General features: G+C 43.2%; 1 protein-coding gene across 2 annotated transcripts; it reads right to left on the bottom strand.

Moving 5' to 3' along the window:
* Window positions 1-8,651: 8,651 nt before the first annotated feature.
* zbtb42 (zinc finger and BTB domain containing 42) lies at window positions 8,652-16,097 on the bottom strand. 2 transcript variants are annotated; one of them, XM_086050429.1, is made up of 2 exons: window positions 15,848-16,097; window positions 8,652-14,216 (listed from the first exon to the last, which is right to left on the bottom strand). In XM_086050429.1, the coding sequence occupies exon 2, from the start codon at window positions 14,200-14,202 to the stop codon at window positions 12,616-12,618; it is 1,587 nt and encodes a 528-aa protein (XP_085906555.1). In that variant the 5' UTR covers window positions 14,203-14,216; window positions 15,848-16,097; the 3' UTR covers window positions 8,652-12,615. The 2 variants fall into 2 exon arrangements, with proteins under 2 accessions (XP_085906555.1, XP_085906554.1); XM_086050428.1 differs by lacking the exon at window positions 15,848-16,097 and adding an exon at window positions 15,130-15,325.
* Window positions 16,098-17,354: the final 1,257 nt, after the last annotated feature.

Below are 17,354 nucleotides of genomic sequence, written 5' to 3'. Positions count from 1 at the left end.
CCAATATGTTCCCAGCAGGCCCACTATTTGAAACCCGGCATTCTGATTAATTTAGCATTTGTGGGATATAAATTAAGCAATAAAATGCACTCGTTTTTAGCTATCTCCGGGGGTGGCCATATTGTCCTCTGTCGACTGAAAATGACATCACAACTGCTCACAACGACCAATCACGGCCTAGATTCAGAAAACAGGTCAGCCGTGATTGGTCGTTGTGAGCAGTTGTGATGTCATTTTCAGTCGACAGAAGACAAAATGGCCGCACCCAGAGATGGCTAAAAACGAGTGCATTTTGCTGCTTAACTCATTTTCCACAAACACACTATTAATCAGAATGCCGTGTTTCAACTAGTGGGCCTGCTGGGAACATATTCTTGAAAAAAATATGTTTGACTTCCGCTTTAAGCATTACATGACATTTTAAGGGGGAAATACATTTACAGTTTCAGCTGGTGAAAGAAGTTATGTAGTTTGGCCAGCAGGTGGCTGCACAATACAAGAACTCAATTGGACGAGACGTTCTTGCCTTTCTAAAAATAATAATAGTGATTGTGTTATTAGAAAGTTGTCTCCTTCTGGTTACAGTGGAATTCCAATCCACTCAGCCTACTCTGACCTTCAGTTGTGCCCGCTATCAAATGTTTCAATAAAACAAGCAGAGCCAGAGGTTAGATTGAACTGTGCTTGTACACTGCCCAAGTATTATCCCTGTTGGACATGACCTTGTGGTGCAGTCATCACTTTCCCTTTGACTCTGGCCCCTCACTGAAGATGGCTGCTCTCAGGGTCACACATTGTACACTGAGTAATTGTTCTTAGTTGCAGGAGTCCTTGGCGCTGCTTTATAGGAACCGGTCACATGACCCGGTGTAATGGATATTAGCTCGGATGAGTGCACTTCCTGGAGCTTACTGCAAATGTGCGTATGATCTGTTGAGTCACATCCCTTGCTCAGTGGATCTGTTGTAGGCTCGGGCCTTTTTGGGAGCTCTGCGGTTGGTACGCTTGAGTTCCGGCTGAGCGGACGGACGGACCATTGCTGGCAGAGCAAGGCGACAAGGTGTCTGTACGGTTTTTGATAAGGCTTAAAGGAAATCAGAAATTTATCAGTTACTTTGATAATATAACACCTTGGATGCAGTGTCTAATGAGATAAAAGTGATTAAGTACAATGTTGTTGTTGTTTTTTTTGTTTTGTTTTTTCTCCAATAGGAAAAAAAAAATATTCCCAAAGCTACAGAGTAGAGGTTTTGATCCAGCACGAATCAATCATGACAAAAATATAGCTTTACTATTCTGTTGTTGTGTCGCTCTATTCACTTTTATGATTTTGAAGATTTAGCTCAAGTTAATTTAAGATGATAATCGTGGTCACAAGAGAGGAAATGATCACCATTGGCCACACAACTGGAACCTATGTCACTGATCTGCCTGCTCCGTATATGTGCCATATTATTTAGTTACATCTCTGGTTATATGGTCATTTTAATATTTATGTTAATGCCCCCCTTTTTCTTTACTGGAATCTTTCAGTCTACACTTCAGTGTTGCAAAAGAAAACAAAAAAATGTGATGACCATACAAGAACTTGTGACCTACACATATCTCTGTCCTGGATGCTCAGTATAATATGACCAAAAAAAAAGAAAAGAAAACTCAACATGATAAAAGAAGACTGTATACCAGAGTCAGCTGTCTTTAGTCTTAAGGAGAACAGACTCTTCCCAGGGACAAGCATTAATGCTCTCTCTGCACATTCACCACTGTGTCATCAAAGTACATGGCTTATACTAGGTAAACACTTGTACGGCTCTTAAGAATGTTCATATGCCACCATTCTAGGGTGGGTATGTTATTATTATTATTTTTTTTAATGTTTTGTTTTATTTTGAGTTTTCCTGTTTTTACACTTGTATGATAGTAAACGAATGTCACATGCTTCTTCAAACTGTGGCTGGCCGTTTTATCAATTTAATCCATAATTTTTTTTTCTTTTTTTGGGGGGCGGGGGGTTTACATCTATTCATTGTCGCAGAGTGGAGCTAGTTTGGGGTGCTGGAGCTTAAAGGCGGACTACACCCTGAATTGGTCGCCAGTCAGTCACAGGCAACATCCATTCAGACTCGCGTTGCAGCGGTGTTTAAAGTAGAAGTCAACGCAAAAATGTCTTTACAATAATATGTTCTATGCATCCCCACTAGTCTAAACGCAGCATTCTGAGTGATATTGTGTTTATGGAATGTGATTTAAGTAGTAAAATCCACTCGTTTTTGTTCATCTCAGGGGGCGGCCATTTTGTCACTTGCTGAATATGACATCACAGTTGCTCAGGTAACAACCAATCATGGCTCAGCTTCAGAGGAAAGGTGAGCAGGTGTTATGCTACTGTACATACAGTTTGTGCATTACAAATTTAACTGGGATTTATTCCATCATGTCACAGTCTTCACCCGACTGCTTCCAGCGATGTGACTTCGTTCAGAAGTTCCCTAAACTTACAGCCATGTGATATAAACTTCCCACGGCTGAATAATGTCGGCTTGAAATACCTCTCTATCCTTAAGTGTCCCATCAGAAAGTCTTTTCAGTGCAGTGCTGACATTGTAACATGTAAGAGGGCATGCCTAAAGTGTGTGCACCTCGCCAAAAAAAAAAAATCATAAAAACAAGGCAAACGACCTGGAGTGCTATGTAGTGTATGCAGGTTTTGGTGACAGTTTTTTTGTGACCTGTTAATCCCAAGAGGGAATGTTAAAACGTATTAATAGTTGTGTTGAAAGGTACACCTTATCCATATGTTTAAAGCAGAAATCAACCCAAACATATTGTTTTCAAGAAAATGTTCCTAGCAGGCCCACTAGTTGAAACACAGCATTCTGATGAATATTGCGTTTGTGGAATATGAGTTAAGCAGCAAAATCCACCCCTTTTTAGCCATCTCCGGGGGCGACCATTTTGTCATTTCTGTCGACTGAAAATGACATCACCACTACTCGGGGCTCATGTTACAACCAATCACGGCTCAGCTTGAGAAAACAAGTCAGCCGTGATTGGTCGTTACCTCTGCCCTGAGTAGTAAGGAAAAATTGATTTGAATTAAAAATGCCATTTTTTTGTGGGGGTGGGGGGAGGGCAAATCAGTTATTTTATTCTAATGCCATATCGCCTAGTCCAACTTCAGACATTGCCTCTGCAATTAGGATTCAATGCTGGCAACAATTTGACTTCAGATAGAGTATGCCCTTCCGGCCGCGACCTTTCACGATTAGTTGCTGATTGTCCCGCTTCCTGTTAACTCTATTGTGATGTGATGAGTTTACAAGACAATGCAGCTGTCACCTTATCAGTGTGGATATGTCCCACTATGTGTGTGGCTGGGTGTCTGCAAAAAGGAGAGGAGGGGGCACATAATACGCCCCCAAGCCGCCAGGCCAGACCGACTGCAGGCAGCCAGCGAGAGCACGTGGCTTTGTCTTTCAGCTATTCTTTTTGGGGGGGACCAGCTGTGGTCTGAGGCCAGCGTCAAGTCCGATGATGCTTCTGCTATAAATATGAGTCAATGAGCATGTGTAAGTGACAGCTGTACAGTGGACCAAGGGCACGCTGTCTTGGCGCTGTTGGGGCGTTCCGCTCCAAAAAAGGAGAGGTAACAGCACATTCATGCACTTAAAGTGCCTGTACAGGTGGATAGCATGTATTGTCGTGTGCCTGATTCTATACTGCCCTGCAATAGTATTCGAACAATTACCTTTGATTTTGCTGTCAGCTGGAAACATTTTGGTTTGACATCAAAAGATGAATATGAGGCACAAGAGCAACAGTTCAGCCTTTATTTCTGGGTGTTTGCATCTGGATCCGACACACATCTTAGAATAATGCGAATACGACTTGACATATGGTTGCAAATTCTTTGCTTGCAACAGCTGCATCAAGCATGCATCCCCAAACTTCTATTCTTCTTTTGCAATGCTTTTCCAGCATCATGGCTTCTTTCACATATTTATTTATTATGCGGCTTTAACAGGTAAAATGCATGCTCGATGGGGAATATGTCTGCAGAATGACTTGGCCAGTCTAAAATCTTCCACTTCTTGCCCCGTTTGTTGTTCTGGGTCCTTATCTTTCTGTGTGATGAAGGACCTCCCGAAGAAATCAACCCAAACATATTTTCCAGAATATGTTCTATGCCCACTAGTGGAAACACGGCATTCTGATTAATATTTACGTTTGTGGAATATGAGTTGAGGAGTAAAATCCACCCTTTTTTAGCCATCTCAGGGGGCGGCCATTTTGTCACTTCTGTCGACTGAAAATGACATCACAAATACTCAGGGTTCAGGTAACGACCAATCACGGCTCAGCTTCAGAAAACTGGTCAGCCGTGATTGGTCGTTACCCTGAGCAGTCGTGATGTCATTTTCAGTCAACAGAAGTGACAAAATGGCCGCCCCCGGAGATGGCTAAAAACGGATGGATTAACTCTTATTCCACGAATGCAATATTTATCAGAATGCCTTGTTTCAACTAGTGGTATTGAACTGTAAATTCAAAATATTGCTTATAAACTGCTTATAGACAAGCATTCACTGTAATCCAATTGCACATCAATGAAATTGTTGAGAGACAAGCATTTACGTTAATGCCGTCTTACTTCAGAAATTTCATTGTCGACACTGAGAGACAAGCATTCACGCTGTTACACTGTGTCAAAAATATTTTGTTGATGGTGAGGGACAAGCATTCATTCCAATGCTATTGTGCATCAAAATGAATGTCAATGTAGAGATAAAAGCATTTACCAAATTCTATTTCGTCAATAATTGTTGTGTGAATGCTAAGAGAAAAGCGTTCATAGTTACAGTATATTATTATGCATTAAAATATGTGAATGCAGAAAGATATGTATTCACAAAATTTTAATTGTGCATCAAAAATTGTCTATGCTGAGAGACAAGCATTCACATTGATGCTGTAGCCTAGCATAAAGCTTTTTCTTGTAGTTGTGTGAATGCTGAGAGTCAAGTAATTATAAAAAAACAACTCTACAAAAATATGCTAAATGCGTCACAGACGTCACACCACTATTTTTCAAGAGTAGCTAACATTTTATTTGGGATGAGTAAGCTTTTATTCTATTCTTTACTTTACAAAATTCTTTTTTTTTTTTTTTTTTTACTAATTCACTGCCAGATATTTTCAGACCCTCTTTTACCCTAAAAATATAAATAAATTCCTGGGATTGAATGGCTGGACTGTGAAAAGACAAATAAATTCGTCAATGGCAGCGAATGAGTTAATCAAGTCGAGATCATGAACAGGAAAGTAACAATGTCACAACACTTCCTTAATTGTCCAATTAATTTGCTATGAAGTCATCTCTATACTCTTAACAGCCAAATGGGCACACATTTGCATTGTACAGTATCTGGGGATTGCTATAAAATGCAATCATGTGTTAAACAGCGTTATCTTCCTCAATTTGCATACAGTAAAGTATTTATTTTACATTCCAGCTCGGTAACGGCATCTCTCATTATTCATGCGTTATTCATCAAGCACTTCTAGCTTTTTTTTTTTTCCCTGGGCCTGTGTGACTTGAATTCTCTGAAAGTCAAAAATCACTTATTTAAAAAAAAAAAAAAAGGTGAGGTGCTTGATGCATGTGTGTTAACGTGGAGTGGATGGGGACTACTGTGGGTGTGTGTGTTTGTTAGGTTTTGAGTGTGTGCGGGTGATCCACACACACACACGCGCACATTTATGAATGTGTTTGTGTGCCCTTTTCAAGTGTGACCACCTGTCTTTTGTTCCCAAATAAATAAATAAAAACAGACCACACCAGCTGTCCCTGGCAGCCTGTCCCCTTAGAGGTCAAGGGCTCCCACCGCTGGCCTTGTTGAGACAGTGGACACTTAGTACTTTCCTCTCAACTTCTCCAATGTACCTCTACACGCACACACACACACATCCACACGCGCACACACACACACACAGGCACAGCCAAACGAGCCAGGCTTTGGTCAGGAATGTTTTATTACACTGTGGCGTTCGACTGCACATATCCCGGCTCGTCACCCTGCAGCTAAGCTCTATCACATGGCCTCTTGCTTTCCATGTGAAGTGTTTTGCGCCAGAAGAAAGGCGCACACACCACACAGCCACTCTAAGCTCCGGCGTCCCGTCTGGGCAGCTTCTGCGGCTGCTGACTGCTCTTATTTGAGCAGGTTCACAGCGGGCGCAGCATTGCATCAGGCCCTTATTTACCGGCTGGCTGTTTATGAATGATCTTGGGAGCACATTGTTTTCTTGATGCTGGAGCTGGCTGGCTAGCACCGCTGTGTCGTCTGTTTGTGCGCAGAGTACGTGCTGGGGAGCGGGGCCAGACAATAGCATGGCTGAGCGACTACCCACGCACACAATAGAGTGGAGGGATGAGGGCGAGGGTCTGGGGCCGCAGTTTTGGGGGCTGTGGAGATGGGGGAGATGGGGGGGGGGCAGGGGTAGTTGGATGCTGCCCTCTTGTCTACATGCGGTTCCCAGAATGGGCACACTGGGACTGGAAGGGGGGAGGGTGGTGGGAATCGGAGGCCATCCCTGCTGGGATTGCACAGCAGAGCAGCTGGATTTCTTTCATGGCGCATGAGAGAAATGATTGAAAAAGTCCTCCGAATTGGTAATAAGTTGATTTCCAAACACGCAAGTGAATTAATCACTGGATGTACTCTCCATAGAAGTGGCGACAATGGGGGCTCGTCTTCATCAGTCTTGTCCTTGAGCTTAGTTTATGGTTATAGACTGGGGGTATAACCGCATTCTGTTGTCTCTATACACACTGGAGAGCAAGTGCCGAACTTTGCGTTGCTGCTGATGTGTCTCAAATGAGGGCTCCTTTTTGGTCTTGATATTTTACCGATACCAGTAGTAATGTGATACAGCAATAGTTTAGATTTTGGCAGCAAAAAAATAAATTTACTCTACATCACAATATGAATGTAACTGAAGGTCAACAAATAGTATACCAAATATTAAGCTATCCAATTAAGATTTTTTTCAGGAGCAAAAAAAAAAATTGTGTTTAGTTTTCATACTCAGAGTTGACGGTACATTCAAATTCACATATTAAAATGGTCAAAGTTGTCTTTAAGTACTTGCATATTAGACAGACATAGCTATTTGACACGTGTGTATTGATACTCCACCATTTGGAAAACGATATACAGTATTATTATTGCACCCACTCCATTCCACTGGGTGTAGAAGTGATTGTTGTGCATTTTATCATAGTTTTCTAACAGTGTCTTTCTAACGCTGAGAAGCAGACTTGTGATGCACTTTTATTTAGACTGCAAAATAAAATTGTTGGTGTACTAGGCATGGGCTGCTTTCAGAATCTGACGGAATGATAACCTTTAGCATAAATTGCACTATTACAGCATTGCAGTTACAGCTCTAAAATAGATTTTTTTTTTTAATTGGGTATAATCTTTTTCCCCCATTGAACACAATTTTATTATGAAACAAAATATATAATATTTGGTACATTAATAAATGTGTACCATGTTAAATAAATAAAATCAGAATAGATACAGTCCTGTACCTTAAGTGAACCAAACCTGCGGCACAACAATCGAAATACCTGAACTCTTTCTGTAAAAATCAGTTAATATGTATAAACCTACAACAATAATCGCAACAAAAATAAATGCTTTGCTGTTCAAAAAAAAATACTTCAAAATTAAATGTAGTAACAATACATCTCATTTATTATCATTGTAACCATTATTATTAAGTTGCTTTGAACATCCGTCTGCTCAAGTGTTTTGGGAGAAATGCACGCTTTTGTGGATGCTCCATTGCTACTACTGGCCTTTTAAAGAATAAAGATAAAGACGATCATGTACATGTAGTTACTCTCAAATTCTCTTAAAGTTAACACTGCTGCAAGTCAAATGAATTTGGGAAAAGTAGTGCTGGATTCAACGTGTAAACTAAACACATGACTACACGATCTAACTGTAAAAGACACACCAGCACACTTGCTACTACTACGATCAAATAATGCTAGAATATAGAGTTCTGTTATGTCTGGTGATGCAGACGCACACTAGGAGCAATCAAGTGAATGAGTGTGTCCAGTTGACCCGTGTGTTCACTTGGCACACGCGCGCGCTCCAGCATCACTTCCGCATGGAACCATTTTTGCAGCAGGCATCCTGACCGCAAGCAGCCAATCATGTTGCAGTGGGCCTGTCCTGCTTTGAACTTCATTGGGAATCGTCATAACACTTTGGCTGCACACTAATGGTGGCCCGAACCTTTTTTGATGACAAATTCAGCTATTACTGGTATTGGACAGTTTTAGCGGTTTTTGAAAACGTGACTTGTTAAAACTATGGTGCAGTATACAGTCACGTGTATACACATTGCGCACACTGGCCAGTTAATATATATCACATGCGTTGCTGATACTTCAAGGCCTGGAATGAAATGCAATAATGTTGAAAGTGACACTCACCAGCGCTCATGTACTTCATTTATTACTACAAAAAAAATGATGCGTTGAATCTTATTGCTTTTGTTTTGAAGCGTTTTACACCAGACAAAAAAGTGCAAAAACACTGTGAGGGAAAAATCAATAAAATTCACACACACAAAGTTGTTCCATTTAATTCTATGCATAGTCTTATAAAGACCTAAATCCAGATTGTCACATTTCCACAGCACACACACACACACACACACACCTCCACAAACACAAACAAAAGGCGCAAACAAGTAAAATGCACAGTCAATTGCCTCAGAATCTAATCAAAGATTGTCCTCTAATCTCTACACCGCTAAAACTGAAGCAATTACTATAAAATATATCATTCTTATTTAGAAAACAAATTATATTAAATTCTAATGGCACTTCTACAGTTTCAATTAAAAAGGTGTGTTGGTTTGACATTCAGCCGATGTAACCAAATTAAAAGTCAGAGGCTGCGAGAGAAACAAATACAATAATAATAAATATTTCTTGCGATGTCATATTACACAATTTCACAGTTGGAACCTGCAACAGAGGACAACAATCCAGTGTTGAGTAATGGTCATTTTCCGACTTCAAAATCATACAACATGAGTTAGGCAAAACATAGCCTTTTGTTTCCATGAAAAGACAACAATGAGAATCTCTGCAGTTCACATTCATCAGTGACATGACCCAAGGAGCTACCGGAACACAAAACACACACACACACACACACTCACACAAATGCTTGTCCTCAGTTTAACACCTCCAAAAATGTATTCACACAATGAAATGACATCCCCGGAACCTCACACAGAGCAGCAAAAAGAAAATGAATTTTATACTATGTGTTATGAAAGAAATCAATAGTTGCTTTGTTTCTACCCGGTGCTGTTGTGTGAACACGAGCGAGTGCACAAAGTACAAACAGAGGCTCCTCCAGATGCAACACCTACTTGTGTGTCAACAAGGCACGCTCGGTGAACATCCTGGAGCTTTAAATAACCGCTACGAAACAAATGCACTGTGTTCGCTTTGTCTGCCTTTGTACATTCAAGAAACATCTGACCGAGCTCGCAGCGTTGTCTTGCCTGTATGCATTATTAACACCACGCAAGAAGCATGTACAGTGGAAGCTTGAGTTACGAATGTCCCATTTTGCGTACAATTTGGGATAAGCCCCAAATTTCCGTTGCCTCTCTTTACGTTCTATGTCTGGTATGTGAACGGTATTGGCATGGACAAGTGGATAGATGATCTATGTCGTGCTTCTTCTCATGAAAACTAGTCGTATCCCTCCGCGACATTAAGGCGGAAACTGTGCAAGGCAAGGTAGGCAGTGGCACCGGTTGTTGTTTTGCTCCTGACAAATGAGAAGTCCTCTCTGGTGTTAGCGTGCGTGAGTGAGGCAGTCAAAAATGTTATAAAATGACCAAAAGAAATGTGTAGCGAAATGATCTTTTAAATTAAATTTTTTTTATTTTTTTTATGACCTTTCCCCAAGACAGAACCAATTAAGTTTGTGGCTCGAGGTTCCACCGCGCATAATATAGGGGTGCTCACTTAAACTGCCGAAACTGAGGGTGTTTAACTCATTCACTGCCAGACATTTTCAGACCCTCTTTTACCCTAACGTTGGAAAAAAATTGAAAAATACAGAAATAAATTCCTGGGATTGAATGGCTGGACTGTGAAAAGACAAATAAATACGTCAATGGCAGTGAGTGAGTTAAGATGGGTTGTTATCAATGCTGCTTGAGCAAAATTCTGCTGCCAAACTATTACAATTAGCAAAAATAAAAATAAAAAAAATGAAGCCGTGAAAGAAGGTGATTGGAAGGTGTTAATGTTCACTTTCAGGTTCAATACATCTTCGTAAGTTCAATGATATTCAACTGGTGGGTCAGGATCTAAAATTGGGCCGTGAAGAGCAAGTCAAAAACGACGTGATTTAAATATTCAATGCCCATCCAATGCCAAACTCCACATGAGTGGAATATCAAATTTTGCGGTCTTATTAATTTGCTGTAATTTTTCGATTTTATTCGACACGAGGTGACATCAATCGGTCCCAATGAGTGACTGATTGACAACCTGTGTTCTCCACGTTTGTTGGGGACGCGGGATGCAATGATCACTCAGGTAATCTCTTCATAGGTGTGCAATCAAATCGCAACGGTCTCTCTCCTCAGTAGAACAATGAAGCATTTATCTAACTGCATGCTGTGTGGAGAGAGGGTTGGGGCGGGGGGTGGGGTGGTGGGGGCAGGACTTTGATGCCTCCAAACAATACACCTGTTTACAGTCTCCTTGGTTTCCCTTCGCCTAAATACATTTCTCACATTCCAATGCCTCCATTCAATACACCAAAGCGGCAAGAGAAATGTGCACTTGCCTCCCCCCCCCGCCGCAGCTCGAAGGGAGATACACAATGATCCCTTGAGAACTACCTGGGACTTGTGTGCGGTCGGGGGGGGGGAGACAATGCTAGTATTGTCCCATTTCTATAGGTAGCCAATGCCGACTCACTATGGCTGTGCTTGTAGAAAAACTATTTCCTGTGGCAGAACAGCAGAGATGAATGAAAATCCCGATTCCGATTTGCAGTCTGCTTAACTCTCGAGCCCCGACCCCCATTCGCCCCCCCCCCCCCCTCCCCTGGGAAGACACTACAGCCTTAAGACACCTGACTCCCTCCGCCACGCGGGTGTTATAAAAACACTCATAAATAGAATATATATTTACATTAAATATACAAATTGTGATAGCAGCCTAGAAAATAGTGTTGAAACTGCTGTATGTGCATGCTAAAAACAAGTGCTTCTCTAGGTTCCGTGTGACAGATATTTCTCGATTAAAGCACAATTACAGTAACTTGATTTGCACAAAGAGAAAAAAGATAGCCCCAATACCAGTTAATAGTACCAACTTTCGAGCTAAAATACACCTACAATAAACCCTGAACCAAACTAATAAATAAATTCAGATCAAGTCTTCTCAGGACAGATTAGACACACACAAAAAAAAAAACTACTTAGAAACGAGCGGAACTCCTTCCTGCCCACAAACTTTTTTTTTTTTTCTGTTTTTTTTTTTGTTTTTTTAAATCGCTAAAGGCATCAACATCAGTAGTAACACGTCAGTAAGAAACTATGGTGAGCACGAGAATGTTAATTTAAAAAGAAAGTCAGTAGCTTTCGCAGAACGGCGCGGCTGTGATCTGTGATTATCCACCTGTCTCGTTCCGTCCCTGAACAGTGACTAAGTACTGGTGTGTTTTTACTGCTGCCATGCCAGCAAATATCACACTCGTCTGCTGTGTGTCGTCTTCTACAATCAATAACTTCATAAGAGCTTCATTTACATAGTTGGGTCACCCACTTATAAGGGCACTCAAGGATCAATTAGCATTCCGGTGCTGCCTATTACCTTTGTTATCCTCTGCTATGTGTGAGTGGATTTGACAAAAGGCATGGTGATGGATCATCACTCTTCAAGAAATACACAAAAGTGAAGTGTAAAGAGGCACCAGTGTTATAGGCATGAACTCTAGCTTTGTGTCCCTCCTTTGACTATACATTTTGAAGTAGCAACTAGGCCATTCCTTCAATGAGTTCACATTCACGATGAAAACCAAAAAGGACTGGCGATTCGAAGGCAAAATGCGTCCACGGAGAAAAAAAAAAAAAAAGTTCCAGTAGTCTAACTTCATTAGTTTTGCTGCCTCGAAATACAGTATTTAACTTGTTACAAATACCCAAATAAATAATAATATTAAAGTAGGAAAGCGGACGGTTCTGATCTCCCGCGTGCACAAATAAAGTCGATTGTATAAACAAATGTTAGCAGCCCGTATTCTGTCCCCAGGATGCCTTTCAGCTCCTCAAATAGTCAAGACATGGAGACAAACAAGACACAAACAAACAAGTGCATCATCTACTTTGTTCAACTTCCACACTGATGCCATTCGCCGGTCTGGGCCAGTTTTTCCTTCAAGTTGCTACATTGGGAAAAACGCCACGTGGGGTAGAATCCAAACTGCCAGTGTGTGAATACTAATGTGTGAAACGACACGGGGCTCGTGTTGGCGCAGGTGGAGTGCCTTATCCTATGGCGAGCGTTTTAACAAGGCCACAGTGAAATTTCCTGATGTGGCGATACAAGTCCCCGGATTGGGTGAAGCGGCGCTCGCACCATTTGCACGCGTGCGGCTTCTCTCGCGTGTGGACCACCGCGTGCCGACTCAAGTTGTGCGAGTACTGGAAGCTCTTGCCGCACTGGCCGCAGGTGTACGGCTTCTCGCCGGAGTGCGTGCGCTCGTGCCGCTTGAGCGTGTACATGCAGGAGAAGGTCTTGTTGCACTGCATGCAGGTGGGCACCGAGCCGTCGGGGGACAACTTGGAGCGAGCGCCGTCCTTCTCGCGGAAGTGCGAGCTGAGGTGCAGCTGCAGGACGTGCGGGCTGGGGAAGATTTTGCTGCAGAGGGGACACACGCACGCCTGTTGCCCGGCGGGCAGGAGCACCCCGCTGGAGGTGGAGATGTCCGAAGAAGCCAAGTCGTCTTCCTCCTCCTCCTCGCTGTCGCCCAGCAGCCTGCCCCTCCTCCTCTCCTCCGCCGCCGCCTCCCTGCCGGGGGCGCCCTCCCTGCCCCCGCAGGCCTCCCCCTCCTCGTCCATCAGGTCTTCCTCCTGGGAGAGGAGGGCGGCGGTGGAGCCGTTGTTGCCTGGGAAGAGGGCAGCGAACCCTGTCACCACTGAGCTCCTGGCGCTATTCCCAAAGCGCTGGCTCTCGGGGCTCATGGGCTCACTGTCCTCCTGCTCTGACAGCAAGTCGTGTTCATCTTTAACAAGTGGCTCAGTGCCCTGCTGCTGGCTGTCGAGGGCCAGCTGTCCCGAGATGTAGGAGGCCTGTAAGGGATCTCTGCTAGACACAGGCTTGAAAGACAAATCCAGAGCGCAGTCCATGTCATCCGAAGCCCGGGACCTCTGGGACAGCGATAGGGTGGAACTACTGACATCGGCTTTTGTTTTTCCAGCTGTTTGGACGCAAGGCTCGGCCTCCGCTGACACATAATTGACACCTACAAGGTCCGGGGACCTGCCGGAGTGACCGTTTGCCTTCTGCCTGTTCCGCGCAGACCTCTCACAGCCGCTGACAGCCAGCCCCGCTTCGCTGTTGTCCGTGTCAAACTGTTCCGTCGGGGAGGGGGCCCCCGGGAGCCCCCGGGACTGTCGCCTTCCGAGCTGCTTGTCACCGTCCGAGGAATCGTCCCGCTCCAGACAGCTGAGTCCGAAAACCTCGCCCATCTTCTCGTCGAGCGAGGAGAGCTCCTTATCTTTCAGCTTGCCTTTACACACTTTGACAATGTCGTACATGTGGAGGTAGCTGGCCGCAGCTAGCACGTCCTCCACTGGAAGAGTGCCGAATTCCAACTTGCCCTCATACATAAATTCAAGGAGCAGACTGAAGGCCGGCGCTGTCACAATGTCACTGTTGAGATGCACAACGTCCCTTTTGTCTAGCTGGTCCCTGTAGAAGAGATGGAAGTACATGCTGCAGGAAGCCAGCACAGCTCTGTGCGCCTTGAAGCGAGCCTCCCCGACCAGAACGGTGCAGTCACACAGGAAACCTTGGTGACGCTGCTGACTCAAACACTGCAGCAACTGGCGGCTATGGTCTGGGAACTCCATTCTTCCCTCATAACCTGACGGAAGACAGGAAAAACAGGATGGTGGGTAAACAAATTGGGGCAGCTAAGAAGGCAGATCATAGCCGCAGTACGCTATTGGTTCAAAAAAACTTGAGTGCCAATGAATTCAATGTGGCGGCGCACACACGTCTGCTTGTGTTAATAGGCACGGGTGTAGGTGTAGGTGCCCCGTGTGTCAATTTTGTACCAAACTAAGCTACAGTTTCATAATTCTTAGGAAGGTAACAGCCTTTCACATTTAGCTGGAAGAATTTTCAAAAAGTGCTTTCATCTGACGCAGTTGTCCCAAAGCTTAAGTCATAACACAAGTCTCTATTTACTACCAAGATTTATAACACAAAAGTGAAATGTGTGAAAGTATTTCTGTGTAGACTAATTTGGGAAACGTTGACAACCTTATTATCAAAGCAGTACTTCTTGTTTGATTGGTCCTGAATCAGTGTACTTATTACTGCCCTCAGTTTTAAACTCAATTCCCCTGAAAGAACACTTAGTTTCGAGTGAATATCCTGTAGGAATTGCAAAAACATGAAAACGTCAAAGCACCTCATCCCTCATTTAAACCACTACGAAAGCTGATAAGTACAAATATGGAAATGTGAATCTGGAAAACAAACTTTAAAACAAAGAAGCCACTGACTAGATTACTTATAAAGTTTAGCATTGATTTCCCACTACAGTTTGGCAGAAATATCCATTTGAAATCCCCAAACTAAAGAAAGTCAAAACATAACTTAAAAAAAAAAAATTGCGGGTATCAGTAGTTTAACATCGCAAACTACTGCACAATCTCCCTAAATTCAATATCTTCTGAATAAATTACAGTAGGATATAAAACACTCTATTATGAATCTTACAACCTCTGAACCCTTTTCCACCGTTATAAACTTCATCAAAGCAGCCTCACCCATTCTCCTAAATGATCCAGTGTGTTCCAGTTTCAATTTTCCTCCTTGAGCTTCCAGAAAGATTTCGTATGTTTCAAGAGGCGCGCACAAACGCAGAGTCGTGTTTACAGAACAAGCAAGCGGGACTGGAAATGATAGCAGTCGTCCACCGGACAAGCAGTGTAAAAAGGAGGAGGAAAAAAGGAGTGAGTAAACTGCTGCTCTGTTTGCTAATTACACTGCAAGCTGTGGAGTCAGCTGCTCTGACATCACCGCAATGGAAACGCTACCTCCAGCTGTGCTCCCCTTATGCCATATGTTACCTCTGTGCTGTCCAAAAGCACACCACTTGCACCGTTTTTATACAGAAAACACCCCCGAAAGTGTAACAAGATAGCCCGCCGCCACTGCCCACTTTTGATCGATGGTTACCCGCCGGGGGGGGAAAAAACAAGTAAACTACAGCGTAATACAACTCGTGTTTGTATTTATTTTAGCATCTGAAGTTGACGTTAGTTAAGAGGTTATTAAAAGTTGGATGTGACCGATTTGCGCTTGAACGCAACACGCAGTGAGTTTAAAAGAGAAAGTGCAATTGAAGCAGCACAGTATAGCCCAAAAGTGCTACGGCAGACATTTAGAGGGAGACTAAAAAAAAAACTCCAAAAGAACTGAGCCAAGCAAACTGGATCCTTTAACTTTCGCTTCCTCGCTACGCTAAAAAAACAGCTTACTTACATTTATTTCCGCCTTCTCCGTGGTGCGATTATGTTCTTTTTCCTCACTTAGACACCTCGACGTTGTATAATCATGATGTGCTGCCAGATGTTGGATTCCCCCTCGTCGTTTCTTCGAGCTTTCAGTCCAGTGCCCGGCGAGGCAGGCTGCGCTCGCTCGTCTCTCTGGGCTGCTGGGCTGGCTGCTGTTTAGTGTGTCAACGAGCAGGTTGATCGTGTGGCCGCCAAATCTCGCGACAGCGCCCGGCCCACCACCAGAAACGTGTGTACTACTGCGAGAACTCGCAAAGCGGCAGCAAGTAGCAGAGGACGCCGGCGGCAACATCCATCGCTGCTGGAAACACCTGTCCGCCGTGCTCCGCAGCCGAAAGTCCAGCGACGGGGCTCGACAGCGGCACAGACAAGAAAGTGGTCTTAACCAGTGGTTTTCAAGCTTTTTACACCATGTGTCACCTCAAGATATACTTGTCTCGCAGTAGTGCTGCCAAAATAACCAATATTAAAATGCAGTAGCATACTAGTGTTAATCACAAACAATACTTTGTGTGATCAAAATGTACATAAATGCACTTTAAAGTTGAATCCAACTTGTACCTAAATACATTTTAGGAAACAAACAGTCCTAAAGGATTAATGTGTTGAACTTGAGTTAAATATAAATGAACTGTACTTAACAAATGCGCTGTTCTAAGATTAAAAGAGAAAAAAGTCTAAGCCACTCTTATCATTGGCTATGTTCACTCAGCAGGTAATTTCCGATCTTTTTGGCCCACATGCGCCATGTAACAGATTTGTATTTCCCCATGTATGAAGAGTCAGTACAACCATGGACTTTTTTTGGGTGTGCGGATAGAAATCAGATATGCATACTGCTGTCTGTATGCACTAGTGTTAGTTTGTCGAAGTTGGTAGTTGGAAACGCTAACGGAAGCCCGTTTAAAATGATAGCCGGACTGGCCTATAGGTGATTACTATTTGGTCTGGCCGGACAAAATGGCGGCTAGACGGACGGCGGAAAGATACCCCAGCTCTGGCGGTAGTTAATCACTTTCTGCCATCATGAAGGACGCCTGTTGTTTACAAACATGATCCAAATGTTTGTTCTGGTCATATTTGTTTGTGTGCCATCATTTAAGATGATTTGAAATGCTTACAAGTAGGCTTTGTTTGCTGTGTACGCTGACTGGCCATAACATTTGGTGCCCCTGCAGAATTTACCAGCGCGGTGGACTAGTGTGATTTTCCAACCGTCATTGAGATACCAGGTGCCTTTAATTTAATGTATCGAGGGCTTGTGAAGGCTACCAATACCTGTCACCGATACATATGATGCCCTCTTGTGGCCGTTGCATGGCTAACAGACTGTTTTACTTTGGGAATTGTGTCCTTGTCCATCCTCTCATAAGCATATTAAGATACAATTCATATGTATGTTTTTAAGGTTTAGATTAATGCATAGAGTGCATTATTAGTGTGTTGCTACCAAAATGTATTAATTTAGTTACTAC

This window comes from Filicampus tigris, chromosome 13 (assembly GCF_054856515.1).
Source record: "Filicampus tigris isolate MCC_2025a chromosome 13, RoL_Ftig_1.0, whole genome shotgun sequence".
Taxonomy (NCBI): domain Eukaryota; kingdom Metazoa; phylum Chordata; class Actinopteri; order Syngnathiformes; family Syngnathidae; genus Filicampus; species Filicampus tigris.
This window is presented reverse-complemented; position numbering and strand designations above follow the sequence as displayed.